Source organism: Salminus brasiliensis, chromosome 17 (genome assembly GCF_030463535.1).
Source record: "Salminus brasiliensis chromosome 17, fSalBra1.hap2, whole genome shotgun sequence".
Classification (NCBI taxonomy): domain Eukaryota; kingdom Metazoa; phylum Chordata; class Actinopteri; order Characiformes; family Bryconidae; genus Salminus; species Salminus brasiliensis.
In genome coordinates, this window is record NC_132894.1 from 29,420,923 (window position 1) to 29,438,562 (window position 17,640).

The 17,640-nt window shown below is 42.4% G+C and overlaps 1 protein-coding gene across 1 annotated transcript; it reads right to left on the minus strand.

Annotated features, from left to right (window-relative positions):
- Positions 1 to 446: 446 nt before the first annotated feature.
- fgf19 (fibroblast growth factor 19) lies at positions 447 to 3,460 on the minus strand. The gene is made up of 3 exons (XM_072660835.1): positions 3,247 to 3,460; positions 2,393 to 2,496; positions 447 to 761 (listed from the first exon to the last, which is right to left on the minus strand). Exons 1-3 carry the CDS (start codon positions 3,458 to 3,460, stop codon positions 447 to 449), a joined length of 633 nt encoding a protein of 210 aa, XP_072516936.1.
- Between the last annotated feature and the right edge of the window lie 14,180 nt (positions 3,461 to 17,640).

Consider the following 17,640-nt stretch of genomic DNA (forward strand, 5'->3'; position numbering starts at 1 on the left):
ACAAATAGTGGTTGTTGAAAGTTCTACACAGTGTAGATATGAGTGCACTTAAGTAGGCATATTGCTCTAAGACCTAGAGGCTAGGCATTACAGTGAACTTCACCATTAGAAATAAATAGATCTAAGCTGCAGTTGATGCTCAAATAGTGTTTTCGGTTGCTGCTGTCCTTATTTTTTTGTCCTTCTTCTCTTTTGAGCTTCAACATTTGGAGTGATTTAACATGAGCTTGAAGCATGTCGTTGTTCTGTGTATCCCCCTGTGTGTCCATGATGGAAATTGGCCTTTTGGAAACTTGATCCCCGTCTTGCCACAGTCTGTGGAGCTCTGAGAAAGAGAGAGTTCCTCTGTTCTTCTCTTTAAAGGCAGACTGGTACCATTCAGCCTCTTGCCTTTGGATTGAACTCCCGAGTCAGATCTTTTGAAAGTCTTTGAGCGAATCCTTGACTCATCTTTTGTTGAAACTGGGGCTCTGAATGACAATCTGAGAGATCCTCCCAAAGGACTCCATGCTGCCTACATGTAGGCCTAAGTGAAGATTCCGTTCTGGGTCAACCGGAGAGTGGCCTTCTCTCGAGCTGTAGTCTTTCGGCTCCTGTGACAAGGTATTGAGCATTGGCAGGAACTGGGAGAGATCACTCTGGGGCCGGTTTTTACCACCACCCAAGCTCAGATAAGTCCCGTGTTTGCCTGAGATGTAGGTGTTGAAGCCATCTGGTTGAATTCGCTCCAGAAACAAGCAGTCTTCCTTCACATAGATGTGCTAAAGGGAAGAAACCAAAAAGGGAGGAATTAGATATATGCAGGCAGCGGCTCGTATGTGTTAGCCTGTGTGTTTTATCAACCCTGCCCTCGCTTCAGGTTCTTCGATGGCTGTTTGCCCTGCACATACAGGGGCCAAGGTTGTTGTTCCTGTTTCTTTTCATTCAGCTTTTTGCTCTGCAAACGTACCCAGCAGAGGACAAAGGTTGCTCGTATGACGTCACTAAGCATATTTGGTCAATTTTGTAAGATGAATTACTTTATAAATTGGAACAGGTCAGCAAGCCAACCACTGGGTTTACTTCGATTAGCACTAAGTTCACTTCGATTATAGGGGAGAGATTTGAGCCAGAGAAAATGCTGTTCTGTGTTATTTAGGAAGTCTTTTAATGTATCCAGGGTCATTTCTTTTCAGGTCACCTAGGACAAAACCAGTATCGTAACCCTGGGTTCTCTACCATGCTGACTGTGATAGGCAAAATGATGGTGAGGGTTTACTGGCTGAAATGAACCTTGGGCCTGTGAATGTTGATAAACCCAAATAGCCTCACTGCAAAATAAAACCTACTGTAACCCTTAACCCCAAAAACCGAATTGCCCCTGTCTCTAACATGTGGTCTAGAAGTAGGTAGTACTTTACCATTTCCAACAATCTACTTAAAGAGGCCATGTACTTACAATACTCATCCAAAACCGAGTTAATCTGATCAGTCCTTTATTAAAGTGAACCAGGTGAGCTACTGGTGGAGCTGAACAAAGCCAGGCACGAAGCTAAGAGATGCTAGATGTATTGAGAACTTTCACCACAGGACTATAGGTTACTCAGCCCCAAAAATAAACAATTTTGGTGCTGTGTAGTACAATGTTACATGGTTCTTCATGCATTTGACTGTTTTTGAAGTTGTCAAGGTACTTCTGAGAACCATTGACCTGACTGAAGAACGCTTGAAGAGCCCCTCTACCTTAAAGCTTTGTTTACTGACCTACTACCTTTATACCTCTGCTTAAAGTGTTTGTTGTCAAGGAACGCTATATGGACAAAAGTATTGGGACACCTGCTCATTCAGGAGATTAAAGTAGACTTTATACTGCTTTTGTTGGAGTAACTGTTTCTACTGTCCGGGGAAGGATTCCACTAGATTTTGGAGCATTGCTGTGAAGATCTGACTGCATTAAGCGACAAGAGCTTTAGTGAGGTCAGGATGTTGGATGATCACCATCCCAGTTCATCCCCAACTCACTAACTCATCCCAAAAGTATTGGATGGAGCACCATCCATCATTCCAGAGAACAAAGTTCCACTGCTCTACGGCTCAATGCTAAGGGGCTGCATATCCCTCTAGCCCAAGCTTGGCATTAGGCATGGTGCCCGTAGGAGTCCTATGCTGTTGGCAGTACTTTTCTGCGGGCGCTGGACAAACTGCCTTACTTAAAGTAGCTTTATGCTTAATCCATTAGAAGGTATGTCTACAAAGTTTTAGGGGTTAAGCTACTATGCCCACCTCTGGTGCAGCTTTACAAACCAGCAGCCCACAGCGAATTACCTCAATTAAGGTTCCAACAAGTGCTACCTGCCCGTCATGCTGGTACTTTCTAAACAGTGTATATTAGCAATATTGTCAGGCTACTTACCGATCCATACAGCTTCCCATTTGCCTCCATGCACAGATAGCGAGAGCTTGCTACTCCTTTGATAACCACACAGCCGGTGTCAACGGTGCGAATCTCCACCAGACCTTGGGAAAAAGTTTGGACTCAATTAGAATCAGAATCTCTTCACATTTGTACGGAGACTCAGCTGTGCATCTGATCTTATAACAGACTAATGTAGGTGCTAAATTTGCATAGGGTATGTTTTCATATGCTTTTGATGGTTTAGCTGGCCATCATCAAGTCCTACCTGACTAAGCTAGCCTACCAGTATGACCAAGCTTGCTGACTAGCTTGGCCAGCAAGCCTGACCCCACTGATCCACTACTATGACCAGTTTCACAAGTCTGGCCAACCAGCTTTACCAACCTAATCCATCTGACCATCCTGGCAACCATCTTGATCAAGTTGGTAATGCTGATAGATAAGCTGGTCAAACTCAAATGAAAACATACACTATGCTGGTTAAGAGCTAAGCTGGTCAACCAGTGTAACCAGCATAAGGTATGTTGACCATTAAAGAGCATTAAAGACCAGCTTAGGCCATCTGAAACCATCTACCAACAAAGCATGGTCTTGAGCTTGATTTTTCAGCAGGGGCGTTACTGTGGACCTGGATGCTTCAAGGATGCCTATAGTTTAAAGGGATGTTGGAGTTTTAACACTATATTGAGCAAACTGTTCAAATACACAAAGTAAGCACCAACAGCCCCTCTCCTTTCTGAACAGATAACAGCTGAGTTCACAATTCATTACAGGTACCCCAGTACCTTTACTGAGGGATGTCTAAAGGGTGATAGCTTAGCCTGGGGTAATCTGGCCGGTGTGATACTCACTCTGGGAGCTCTGCAGGTGGGAGCCTCCTATCTTGCCGTCTGTGCTGATCTGCAGATGCAGTCCAGGTCTGGCTGCGAACAGATGCCGAAGCCTGACCGGTTCCCCCCATTCTCCGGCCACATGCGGCCCCGCGTCAGAGAGGGGCATCCCGACCACCTGAGAGCTGAACAGAGCACTAATTCCGCACGCGGCGATAAGCATTAGGACCATCATGTCGGCGGGCTCCTCGTGTGCCCGTGTCAGTTGCTGAGGGTCTGTGCAGCTGGCTCCCCGCGTGTCGCACTTTTCCAAAGCACGTTGCGCTGTTTTGGCGCAAACCCTGGCATCTGGCCTTTTTAAATTCTCCTCTTATCAGTTCAATCGATAGGCCTTTCCCCCCTTTTGGCAGTTCTGCGAACGGGATCATAACACACCCTCTGGATGTCCAACAGATGGCGATTTGCGCTGCATTAGACCCCAGACAAGCCCTCCCAAACAGGGCCAGCGGGTGAAACTCCACCTTTACTGGCGCGTGCTCTACCTGAAAGCTCTGCAGGGCTTGTGATCTATCTATCTATCTATCTATCTATCTGTCTGTCTGTCTGTCTGTCTGTCTGTCTATCTGTCTGTCTGTCTGTCTGTCTGTCTGTCTGTCTATCTATCTATCTATCTATCTATCTATCTATCTGTCTGTCTGTCTGTCTGTCTGTCTGTCTATCTGTCTGTCTGTCTGTCTGTCTGCCTGTCTGCCTGCCTGTCTGTCTATCTATCTATCTATCTATCTATCTAAATACACTATATATCCATATGTTTGTGGACACCCCATCTATTGAATGCATTCAGCTACTGTAAGTTGCACCCATTGCTGACACAGAAGTGCAAATGCACACACACAGCTTGTCTAGAAGTACACATGAACATGAACCTATGCCTAATGCCAGGTGTGGGCTAAATGAAATAACCCCCCCCCCTCCCCCCGTCCAGAGATGTGGAACAGTAGAATTGTGATATCTGAATTGATGGTGGTGCTCCATCCAGTACTCTTGGGATGAGGTGGGGTTGAGATCCTTAAAACCATTCTAGTTATATTGAATGTATTCTTAATGTAATTTTGCCTAGTCATCTGTTTCTGATCTATCTATCTATCTATCTATCTATCTATCTATCTATCTATCTATCTACCTATCTATCTATCTATCTATCTATCTATCTATCTACCTATCTATCTATCTGTCTATCTATCTGTCTATCTATCTATCTATCTATCTTTCTATCTATCTATCTGTCTATCAATATATCTATCTATCAATATATCTATATATCAATCTATCAATCTGTCTATCTATCTATCTGTCAATTTTTCTATCTATCAATCAATCAATCTATCTATCTATCTATCTATCTATCTATCTATCTATCTAAATACATTATATATCCAAATGTTTGTGGATACCCCTTCTGTTGAATGCATTCAGCTACTTAGGTTAGGTTGCATCCAACGCTGACCTAGGTGTACAAACACACACACACACACACACACACACACACACACACACACACACAGCTTGTCTGGTCCCTGCAGAGAAGTACAGCCAATAGAATACGACTCTCAGGAACAGATAAACAGGAACCAAATGACACCATGCCTAATGCCAGACGTGGGCTAGAGGTGTATAAAGCCCCCCAGCATTGACCTGTGGAGCAATGGAAGTGTGTTCTCTGGGATGATTTCGGTGCTCCATCCAGTACTTCTGGGATGTGTTGGGGAGTTAGGGATGAGGTGGGGTGATTATCCAACATCCTGACCTCACTAACGCTCTTTGATTACAATCAAATCCTCACAGTTATGCTCCAACATTGTTTAGAAAGCCTTCCCTGGCTAATTTATGATATCTCTACTGTAGTTGTAGATATCTGGAATGACATTTTTTACCAATAAAAAGTGATTGCAGAGAGAGAAATTCCATGCAAACCAATGGTAACATGTGGTTAGTCATAATTACATTACAGATATGTCATCTTGGCAGTATGACTAGTCATCTATAGATCTACCAGTAAAAACTGCATTACACAGTTCTAGAAGTTGAGATTTTACTGCTTGTAATGCTGATCTGATTGTAGGCTAAAGCTTGCTATAGAGGACTTCGATTAGGCCACTCGAAAAGTTAACATTTCTTATTTTTGAACCACTGAGAGACAGACTTACTTGTGTTTTTGGATCATTGTCTAAGTGCATAATCAAACTAATCACACTTCTGCTTCAGCTTACAGACAGATTGACATTTTTCATAGATCTTATAGAGGAGATCCAGTCCTGATGCAGCGTAGGATCTCCAAACTGTCACACTACCACCACCATGCTTCACAGTTGGTATGAGGTTTATCACCAGCTCCACTTTACATTAGATTCATCTTCCCATAAGACAGAACTCAGGAGGATAATATAGGTGTTTCTTGCTAAACATTTGATCAGAATCCCATTATTTGACCTCAGATGTTAAACATAGAAGGGATTTGTCTTGGTGAGTGCACATTTACCACAAGTTCTTTAGGAATATCTTTTCTCTGTGGCATGATGTGCCTGACTGGACATTCTGAGCTCTGCCAAAAGGCCCAATGTTAGATTTAGTTTGGGTAGGCCTGAAGCACTCACACTGGTTACTGATTACTGATTCCAATGAACGCTCTAGCTGCGTTATGCAATATTATATGTTTTTTTAAATTTTTCAAAAAAGCATGGAGAAAGAAATATAAACATTGTTGTTTTCTAGTTGAGTGGCGAAGGGGAAGACTACAACAAGCCCCCACAGGGCTAAAGTACAAAACCGTGTGCACCCGGAGGTGATTTGGCACAAGCACACCCAGCAGGCCTTGTGCGACTGGGTCAGCCAGCACAGATAACACAGCTTTCTTTCCACACTGCTGTTTGCTTTGAACGTTATGTCTTTTTTTGTTTTTTTTTGTATTGTCGGGCCTAATCGGAATAGTAGCGCACCATGTTCTGTTTGCACAAGGTCAAATAGTAAAACAGTAGCATACTTAAAAATAAATAATCTCCATTCATGACATTTTGTGTGAGTTTTTTTTATTATTTGCAACATTTGCTGATGCTGAGATATACTGAGTGTGTTGTAACCTGATTAATGTTGTAACCTGAGTCATTTATTACAGATTGGCTTCATTTTAAAGGAGTGCTTTTCATGGATTGCCAACCTTATACACCCCATACAGAGTAGTTAAACAATCCCTCATATCTCCCGGCTGCCAGGAGATGGCGCTCCATGACAGCAGTAGAAAGTCTGGGTTGTGCTGGGTTTGTGGAGCAGCTTTGGTTGTAACAGGTGGTTCCTAAGCTTTTACACATAAACACACACCCACAAGTCATACACCGATTACTCATTATATGACAGGTGAAGTGAATAACATTGGTTATCTTTACATACAGTGGCATCTGTCAAGGGGTAGATATATTAGACAGCACAAAAACCAGGACAAATGGGCAAGCAGACAGATAGGAGCCACTGTTTGACTAATTACTCACCACTGCATACCAGAAAAGCCTCATGTTTTGTAGATGTTCTGACGATCCAGTCGCCTAGACATCACTATCTTGATGGTCTTCCGTTCACATCACTATTTCACTGGAGGGTTAGAACATCTCCAAAACATCATACAAGTCTTGTGGGTTTTTTTTTTCTGGTATGCAGTCAATACTTACCAAGAGTGCTCCAAGGAAGGACAACTACTAAACCAGCGACAGGGACATGGGCACCATGGGCAAGGCTCATTGATGCGATCCATGGATACCACATAGGTCTTGTGAAGTCCATGCCTCAAATGGTCAAATCTGTTGTGGCAGCTAAAGGTGGATCCAACTCAATATTAGGCAGGTGGTGCTAATGTTGTGGCTGATCGCTGTATAGTATTAGCTAATTATCAACCACCTCTTGAGTTGGTTCAGCTGTGTTAGAGCTGGGACAACACAAAACTGCAGAGCAGAGGGGATCATTGGAATTGTGTGCATGAAAGTCGATGTATGTAGCTGATAACCTTTGCTACTGTTGAATTTGTTGGCTAGAGAAGCAGAAAGTCACGCTTATTGAAAGACTATTTTCTTCAGCAAAATAATGGCTCACGTCAAAGTAAAAGAAGCCTATCAGAAGCCAACCAGGGGCTGTTACTGACATAATAGAATGATGAAACTGAATGCTGAAGCCTGTTAACATTTCATCCACAAGAGCATTCATTCTGGATCACAAACACCATTCCAGAACATCCCAAAGGTATTGGATGAAGCTCCATCACTACAAAGTTTCACTGCTCCAATGCTGGGGGTTTCCCCCGCCAGCACCTCGACAGCAGACGCTTGGCATAAGCCATGGTGACCTTACTGCTCCAGAACGCCCGACTCTAAAGGCAGTGCTTTTCTATGGAGATCACATAAGTCTGCAATTCAACACCTGGGTCAGAAATGAAGGCACCTTAGATGGATGTCTGGATACCTCTGGGTGGTGTATATATAGTTTATGGCATTCTTCGAGTTACACAAAAGTATACCTTTACACAGTTTACTCAGCTGAACAATCTTTGACTCTTACTGCTTGGCAGAATACGCTGTCTGGAAACACACCATGACCTTTTATCTGACCTTATAAAGTGTCATTACAAGGTAATATCATTCTGCTATGTGGTCACTGACGCATAACAGTATTGTACATTCATAGAAAGCTCTGTGATAAACTGACGTCAGACTGTTAACAAACACCAGAGGAAAAATGTGCAATTCACTGCATTCTTTGACAGATTCTATAAAAGTGAAGTGGGGCTATACTCAAGTAGTCCAAATAGGTCCAAGACTACTACTTGTTAAGACTGAGTCGAGACTGAGTTTAGAGACTGAGACCTGAAAAAGTCACGCCAGGTCAAGTCTTCAAGACCAAACCTTACCTAGTCTTTAAATGTGTTTATTCCAAATGTCTTGGTCTTTTTTTATATTCTGGAGTTACGTGTAGGTCAGCCATAACATCAGCACCACTGAAGTGAAAAACATTGATTGTCTTCATCTACAGTGACATCTGTAGATGCACCTTGCACCTTCAGTTCTTGAAGGTGGTGTGTTGGTGTAAAAATGGTCCAGAATCTCCAAAACAGGCAGGTCTTGTGGGTTCCTCCTGGTATGTAGGGCTTTGTACTCCCTGGAATTGGGCATGGTATCAATAGGTTCATGTTTATCTGCTCCAGAGCGTATGATTCTATGGGCAGTTCTTCTGCACAGGGACTGGACAAGCTGTCTGTGTGTGTGCATTTGTACATCTGTGTCAGCAATGAGTGTGACTTAAAGTAGCTAAATGCATTCATTAGAAGCATGTACATACTGTCACAGTCCTACAACCTACTTAAAGCCCCATAGCTACAACATCCTGACCACAATGGACACCCATGTGTCCACAGTGTCCTCTTTTTTGAAAACCAAAATATAGTCACCCTATTATAAGTTGTTCTTGATGTATAAATAGTAAGCATGTGACTTTGGTTGGAGTGAATAATGCTCAAATGGGGTTTTACAAGCCTATTTACAACCCAAAGTTGGTGAAGTGTGTGGTCAGCCGGTTGAAGCGATTGTAGCTGGTCAGACAGGGTTAGGATTTAGCCTCGAATGGACACCCACAGCGGCCAATCTTTGAACAGTCCTTCCCCCAGTCAGCTAGAACTACTTGTTAGCCTATCACAGATGCCCACAGTGGTTCTATGTAAACACAGTGGTGTTTCTCCTTTTATGCTAAGGTTAGTGTTTGTTCTAGCACAGATGCCCAAAGTAGTTCATCTTCTAACAGTAGTTCTCTCAGCCGGCTAGAGTTAGCTTTTTAGCCTAGAACAGATACCCACAGTGGTTATTATCTCAGCGTGGCTTCTCCAAGTTGCCTACAGTAACCTTTTAGCATACCACACATACCCACCAGTGGTTCTTTTTCCAACAGTGCTTCTTCCTGATGGCTAGGGTAAGCTTTTCACCTAGCATGGATATACCCGCCTTAGCTCTTGTCTGAGTGGTGCTTCTCCCAGTTGGCGAGAGTAAGCTTTGAGCCTAGCACAGATACCCACAGTGGTTATTATCTCAGGGTGGCTTCTCCTGTTTGGCTAGGGTTAGCTTTTAGCCTAGCATGGAGACCCTTCTATAAGTGGTCGTTGCTAGTAGGCTGGGTTTATGTACATTTTGGAGGCTTAAATAAAATAATCAGGACATTGTAGCAGTCTTGGGGTTTTGGAATCAGCTTACTTTACAGCTCTGTTTTGCTAACGCAGAATTAATGTTCTTTTGAGTAAGAATTGACAGTGCTTGAAGTTCATGGTATGTGACTTCCATGTAGTACTGAACTCTCAATATCTTGAGGCCAGAAGCTAAATTCTGTTAGACAAGCCAGAGGACAAATGCTACCATGTCTGAGACAACCCCAGGTGTGGACTTGAGACTGGGCTTGAGTACTACAGCGCTAAAGTGAAGCACTCTAAGCACTGACCCTTTCCATTTAGGGTGTTCTGTGGCATTGCATGCGTTGTGTAATCATTGGTTGTAATCATTCCCTTTATTACCCATATCTGTGAATTCCTTGAAAAAATACATCATCATTTCCACATATCTTTGCCTGTTTTAAGATGATGATGATGTGCCCTAGTTTGAGTCATTTCCTTTGCTGTCAACAGCAGGTTATTCCTTGAAAAATGTCTCACTGAACAATACCCACTGATGTCATGTGCCAGAAACTGGCCTTGTCCAAAACACTGAAAGTGTCTTGACCTTGCCTTTTTCCCAGTACTGACCTATGCAGTCATTTCAGTTTACCCCAGAAACTGACCAGATTCTGCCTCTGTATCCGGACAAAAGCGGTACAGTGCAGTTACACTCTCATGTACTCACTCATTTAGAAGCTGTGCATTCATTGGTCAGCCTCCTCATTCTTGTGATCTCAGTTCATTCATGAAAAAGCACGTCTGTCCATACACCACAATCCAGCTGTGTGTAACTGGTTATGCAACCATGACCTAGTGGGTCCAAAGGTTCTCTGGGGTGAATCTACTTCACCTGTTGCCTCTGAGTGTGTCATATATTCATTTTTTTCTCTCCATGATTAGGATGGTTTTCCTCCATGCTCTGGGGATACATTTGGGGAAGCACATAGCTGTCATTGTCTTTCCTGCACAGTGATGTCAGTGCATGGGAAAAGGTCGTAGTGAGATAGATCTGCTACGAGATCATCTTCATGGCAAACAGGGAAAGTTACATGCAGTGTTTACCTTCGGGTCAATATTTTCCTCTTGAAGTTTTGTTAACACTGCAATATGACGCACAGAAGAGAATATACATATTGCCCGCTATTTACCCAGCACAAGCTCCTTCAACCCCTGTAGGTTCTGCCAGGGTTATTCTATATAAAGTGACATGGGCCTGATCACACTCACCACACAGCACATGCATGCTCCTACTCTCATTGTTCATAAGTCTGGAATCAGTCTTTTCAATGGCATAAATCCAACACGGTTGTAGACAAATGCATGGAAAAGTCTGATGTGCTAGGCCTGTGCAACACTTGAGTAAGTCAGAAACCAAAGATCGGGGCGGTGGAGTATATGTGCTGAATCATGAACAGAGCTTTATACAATTCTAAAATGTTTGATAAAATGACTGATAATTTCTATAATATCAAGTTAAGTTGGTAGTTGGATTTTTCCCTCTATACACCATTATCCCACTTCTTCATTAATGAATATGCTATAGAGCATAAATGTTAGTGTTAAACGGCTTCTGGTCATGTTGTATTTAATGGCAGAGGCTACTGCCCTGTCCTAAATACACAATAATTTAATCAAACACACTTAGTTTTCACTCAATCAACCTCAACAACGTTCAACTTCATCTCAAAAACTCAGCTCATCACGTATCGGCAACCAATAAATGAGAGTTAACCTGAATCGCAGCAAATAGCTGAACTGTTTATTTAAGCTAGGCTTATACTTGATGCAGTCAAGCCAGCGCGAGGGTGCACACTCCAAAAAATGACATGATCACAGCGCTTGTGCCCCATTTGTTGGCCCTATGTGGTCGCGCACCTCTGAATACTTGTAACTTTAGGTGATTTAGGTATTTCTTTGCACTGCCACCTGTTGTTTTGGAGAGCACAGCAAAAACAAAAGTGGTATATATATATACAAAGCCTCAGTTTATATATATAACTTGTAGATCTTGTAGATCTCATGGTTAATTCACATGGCTTCTGTTCAAACTGTTTCAGCCATGTTTGGTTAAAACCCTTTAAAAACAGACGCCTCTGTGCCGTATCTTGGTGGGTAATTTAATGTAGAAAAACTATGACGTGTCTATTTGCTAGTTGTGGTGTTCAGGGCATGTTAACTGCCTTCCTATTGGCTTTGCTAAAGCCCAATGAAGATTTTGAGGGTGAGCACTCTGTTAAACGGTACAGGCGGAAGTTTGGTAACACCACTATTCAAAGTGTACAGATACAGTGACCATGATAAAGACCTATAATCTTAAAAAACATCTTATTGTAGCCAAATAGTAGATATATTGAATTTTATTCATTACTAAAGATACATTACAGGGAATTAGTTAAACATGAAAACCAAAACCATCCAGTTAAACCTTTGAACAAGATTGTATGTCTCTTTTAAACATATGATATTAACACCTGCTCTGCACCTTTAAGCCCACCTTGAAAGCACACTCATTTCTGTAATCTGTTGCCCTCTTGTGGAAATCTCAGTCTCAGCTCTGGAGCCCCTTCAAGGCATGATCACAGGGGTGTAAAATCTCATACAAACCAAAACAGTCATTATGTTAACCCCTTAATCTGCTGCCTTTTGTTCAGATATTCATCTTAAGAGTTATTATTCAGTAACTTCTCTAAATTATTCAGTCATAATTACTAAACTAATATGTTGTTATTAGAGTGAGGAATTAGACTTGAGGCCCACATACAGGTTCTGGTTTAAGGTCCTAATTTAAGGTCTTTGTGGTACACAACACATCCAAAAGTATCCAGATACCCCTTTGTAATCAGTGCTTTTGGCTACATTAAGGCACGTGTATTGCTGACACCTCCATTTATTTATTTTATCGGCATGGAAAAGCAATTTACATAGAATGGGATGCACTGGAACAGCTACACCTAAATCTAAGGTCACAGCATCTCTTGTCAAATGGATGTGGAAAAAGACCCCAAGCATTGGACCCCCAACTGTGGAGCAGAGGAACTGAGGTCCCTGGAGTGATGGAGATCCGTCCAGAACCTTTGCCATGAGCTAGAGTTTGGGAACTAATCATTAACAATGCTCTTGTGGTTGAATACAGTTGACTTCAAGCAGCAATGTTCCAACTTGTAGTGGAAAGCCTTGCCAGAAGAGTAGGGGCTGTCCCTGCATCAAAGGGAGGTACAAACCGCCTAATAACATCCCTGTTTTCAGAAACATCAGATAAACAGGTGTCTGCATACTTTCGGACAGGTAGTCTGCTTCTTCTCTCCAGATCTGCACATATTCGCCCCCCCTGTGCACCCCTGTGCAAGTTCATCGTGATAATACCTCCACTCCAACCCCTGGGACTGTCTGTGCGTGCTGTTAAGAGTCGGCCCTGATTAAGCCTCTGATTTGCTTGCATGTTCCCCACCCTGTGCCTCATCACGACTATGGATGCAGGCCCTCACCATTCACTTTGAAGCTCAGAGCTGTGTTTTGACTATAAGGTCTGTTGTTCCTTGTTGTGCTGTGATCCACTTTGTTGGTGTTACTTTGATTAAAACCACGTGAAAGCCCCTCGCTCGCTCTTTAAAGGACCTGTACTAATGGCTGTGGGGATTACTGCCACGTTCAGGAGGCTTTGTTGCACTTTTATGGTCTTACCCGGACTTGTGCTTTGGCACTTACGTCTTTGAGTTCAAGCTAAACCACCTCTATCTTAAGTTTCTTTGACAAATGCTGTGGTCTGAGACGGCCATGATGGCTTACTAAATAAATAAAGATGTAACTAGACTTGTTTAATAAGACTTTGCGGGATTAATTGGTTGATTATGTTTAATAAAATGGAAGTTTAACAATTCTACACTCAAAGATTTCTGGTTATATAGGTGTCATAATATGTAGTTATGTGATGTATAAATAGTACGTATTTGCCTTTGGGTGGGGTGAGAAATGCTCAGATGCTGTTTACCAAGCCTATTTACCACCCTGTTATTTTACCCCAGAATGAATCCTGCTGATTTTCCTTTGACGGCGGGCTTGTGGAAAAAAAAACGATAAGCTCTATTTTTATTGGATGGTTTACCGCACTGGGGACGCCTCACAAAACCCCATATTATAGCATAGTTTTAAAACTGTAACAAAAACAATGTAATTATTTCAGAATCTTACTAAATAGTGTTGCTGTCCTCTTGTTTTGTCCTCTCAGACCTTGTAGCTGGTTAGCTTTTAGCCTCGCTTTCCCAGGTTTTGCTTTCTCGAGCCGGTCCTTTGCTTTCTAAAGTGTTTTTAGCACCAGTTTGATCCAGCTGAAGTAGTCCAGTGGAGCGGAAAATGGAGAGAAGAGGTGGTGCAAGCTAACTTCAGCTAGCATTAACTTTTAGCCTAGAGAAAATATCAATTTGCTACCCCTAGGTTAAGTTTGAGCGCCTCTTCTGCAGACTCCGGCTCAGGAAAAGCTGTGGTCATGAGGTCTAGTTCATGTAGCAACCCCTATTCCCATAAATAGCAGAGTGTTGAGGTGAGGAGCTGCTCTCCAGTATCAGCAACACTGTTTTCTCCTGAAGTCGCCATCTTGTCGAGAGCGCCGTGCTATTGATAACAAGGTTGTGGGTTCGATTCCCGGGCTGGGCAAGCTGCCACTGTTGGGCCCTTGAGCAAGGCCCTTATCCCTCTCTGCTCCCCGGGCGCTGGAGTTGGCTGCCCACTGCTCTGGGTGTGTGTGTACTCACTGCCCCTAGTTCACTAGTGTGTGTGTGTGTGTTCACTACCACAGATGGGTTAAATGCGGAGGACATATTTTGTTGTACATAGTACAGTGACAAATACGTGCACCTTTACCTTTCCCTTTATCTTTAGCTTTGACTAAAGCTTTCTCTTTTATTTTACACCTTTATTTTCAAGAGTGCAGTTTCTAAAGTGCTGAGGCCCAATGCACGTATCATGCTAAGCAGGGCGCCTCGAAGTTAAGTTCAAGTTCCCAAGGGAAAGCTGAGCCATTTAAAGCATTCAGTGCCTGGAGATGTCATATGAAAAGTGACTGGCAGGCCTCCCCCTCCCCCCAAACCCCTGGCCAGTCAGCATCATGATTACAGGGTAAGGGGTCCGTGTCATTTCCCCTCTGCTAATGCACCAGCATACACCTCCAAACATGATGGAGGTGAAGGAGGGGTGGGGGGTGGGGGGTTAGGTTAGGATGTTCACAGCCGTTTGAAGTACCTTGTCTTTATGGGCAAACATCTGGAGTATCGCAAACAGACATCTCACAGCTGGCCCTACAAAGGGAGCGCGGGGCACAAGCGCTCTAAATACAGCCCTTGGGCTGTGCCGCCGGAGGCAGCATCCTCCGTCTACTCTCTGTCCGCAACAACATGCAAAAACACACCTCGCTGTACACGGCAACCAGCACCCAGACCTGCGCAGTGGACGGCACCCGGGCAGCACCTTGTTACTCTTCTGCATATATGGGCCTATACTCTTAAAGATAAAGGTGCTACAAGGGGTTCTTTGAGCAATACCATAGAAGAACCATTTTTGGCTCCATAAAGAATCATTTTTGTAAAAAACAAATGTTTACAGAACCTTTACATACACTTTTTGGTTCTACTTCATGCATCTGTAAGGAACCAAAAGTGTTTCTTCTATGGAATCACTCAAAGAAGCCTCTGGAGCACCTTTATTTACAAGAATATGCTCACCACATTGGCATATTATGCATTGTAGTTGACTGTAACTGCGTCTGGCAGTTTATGTAGAGGTGTATTAAGGAGTCTGTTGAGGAACGTGATTCAGCCTTGCTTAGATCATGCAGTTCATAGGTGGAGCAGGTGTTCAGTGGTGGTTGCTTGTGGCCCAGGCCAGGTGTGGCAATTTGAATTCAAGTACGAAGCTGATTTGCTTCATCTGAGCTCAGCCCATCCCCCAGTTAACTGCTAATCATCATAGTTGTCCTTCACTGTAAAGCTTTTTGTTGTTTATGCATCCAAAAATGTTCTAATAATTATTATATGTTTGTTTTCATTCAAATATTTACTGCTTGTCTTACTCTTCAAGCCTACAAAAGCAAATCCACAGCTCTTCAGTTCAGACTAATCTGGGATTATCTCACTGACAGTTACAAATAGTGCCTCTCAATGTACCCAATAACTCTGTACCCATCCCTTTCCTAATTTAGCTAATGGATTGTGCACCAACCGTATTAAGGAAAAGGTCCCAAGTGTCAGAAATCTTTCCTCCACCACCCAAAACTCCACCTTGCTAACATGCATTCATATATTGCTGTTTCAGTCATTAATGTCATTCAGTCTTTTGACATATAGGCACATTTATACTCTTCCAATGCCATTATTCTAGCAGCTGGGGTGATGCATACGATGATAAGAGCAATGATAAAAGAGAATTTGTTACATGAGACATTTGCTAGTTCAGTCCCCCAGCAAACAAAATCTAAGCGTTAGTGGGGTAATACAGCCAGCCCATGGAAGTGCATGTTCATGTGTGCAGCCTTCCTAGCATTGATCAGTCTTACTTAAACCCATTCTACATAGCTTTAGGGGGTAGGGTTATTATTATTATTATTATTATTATTGTTATTGTAATGTAAGTTAATGAAATTTACTCAGACACAGCTTTGCATTTGTATTAATCAACTAATATTAATAATCATTAAATATGTTAATCTGCAAAGTAACTTGACAAGTCACATGATTAGTTTAGAATGATACCCTGACAAATTTTGCTAATTTGCTAATGCGGCCAAAACCCTGAAATGGGAGGGTGGACTCAAAAGTGTTCTCACCCAGGAGTCCGGGTCGGCTTTCTGTGGTCTGCGTGTGAAGCCTGTATGCACATAAAGGGGATAAAGACCTACAGAAGGAGGGGTTAAGGGTTACAATTAAGTTAAATGCTTAACTTCCACTTTTGGATTTAAGCATTTAATGTCTTTTCAAAAACGTCTTTTGATGGATTAAGGAAACCCCACCTGAAACTTCCTCCTGATTCCCTACATAAATAACAACGTTGTCAGGAATGTGCATTACTTTAAACTGATCTGAAGTTCTGGCCTTGCAGTTTTAATTGGCATCTTATGGACTTTAAAACGGCATCTTATGGAGTTTAATTGCTGTCCAAATGAACAGACAGGCCAGCAGCTTCAGGGAATATTCAAATCAAGTATGACATGATTGTTGATGGCAGATGAGGTGTTTTGAGTAGTTTCAGAACTGTGGATCTTCTGAGATTTTCGGCACAACAGTCTCTAGAGTTCACTCAGAATGATTCAATAAAAAAAAAAAACACTGCCAGACGGAAAGGACAGCCTGCAGACGAAAAGGCCAGTCGGAAAGGCCAGGCTTGTTTGAGCTGACAGAAAGGCAACAGTAGCACAGACAACCAGCATCTTATTTATTTATTTATTAATTTATAACAGGGTTTAATACACAAATAATAAAGACATGATTTAACATACAGGGAATTAAGATTGTTGACAGACTAGATTCAATACAGGGTTACAGTGTACATATGTTGAGAATATAATAACAATATATAGTATTTAATTTATTAATGTAAATGAGGTTGGCCGATTGCAGGTTGCACCAATATCTTGTTTTGTTTATTTATATAAATCATATATAAAATATTTTTGATTGTGTTTTTTATCATTAAGATGAGTCAAAAAGGGGGACAGAGTGTCCCAATATGATGTAGTCTTATTCCTAATTCTTGCAGTATGATTTTCTAAGGATGCATGTTCTGTTAAGAGGTTTGACCATTTGATTTTTGATGAAGATAATTTGGTTCTATCTTTCGAATTTAAAATTATATTTTTTAGCAATTGTTAGCGATACTAGTTCAAATGCCAGGATAAAAAGCATCTCACAATCTCTGATTCTCAGCATTTCTTTTAACCTTGAGGAAGATGGGCTTCAACAGCCAAGAACAGAAAGCTGAGGCTGCAATGCTGAGGCGCTGGCTCTCCAAAACTGGACAGTTGAAGACTGGAGAAATGTAGCCTGACCTGATAAATCTGGACATGACAAACTGCCGAGGCACACAGATTGTGGGGTCAGAATTAGACACAAACTGCATGAATACATGAGACCCAACCTGCCTTGTGTGCACAGTCCAGGCTAGTATAGGTGGTGTTTTGGTGTGGGGCAGGTTGTCCT

What these genes read in the sequence shown, in the direction of transcription:
- fgf19 (XM_072660835.1), bottom strand. Translation starts at nt 3,460, where the DNA reads ATGATGGTCCTAATGCTTATCGCCGCGTGCGGAATTAGTGCTCTGTTC. An exon ending in CCACCTGCAGAGCTCCCAGA is followed by an intron (nt 2,497 to 3,246) that starts GTGAGTATCACA and finishes CTTTTTCCCAAG; the next exon opens with GTCTGGTGGAGATTCGCACC. An exon ending in ATGGGAAGCTGTATGGATCG is followed by an intron (nt 762 to 2,392) that starts GTAAGTAGCCTG and finishes TCTTCCCTTTAG; the next exon opens with CACATCTATGTGAAGGAAGA.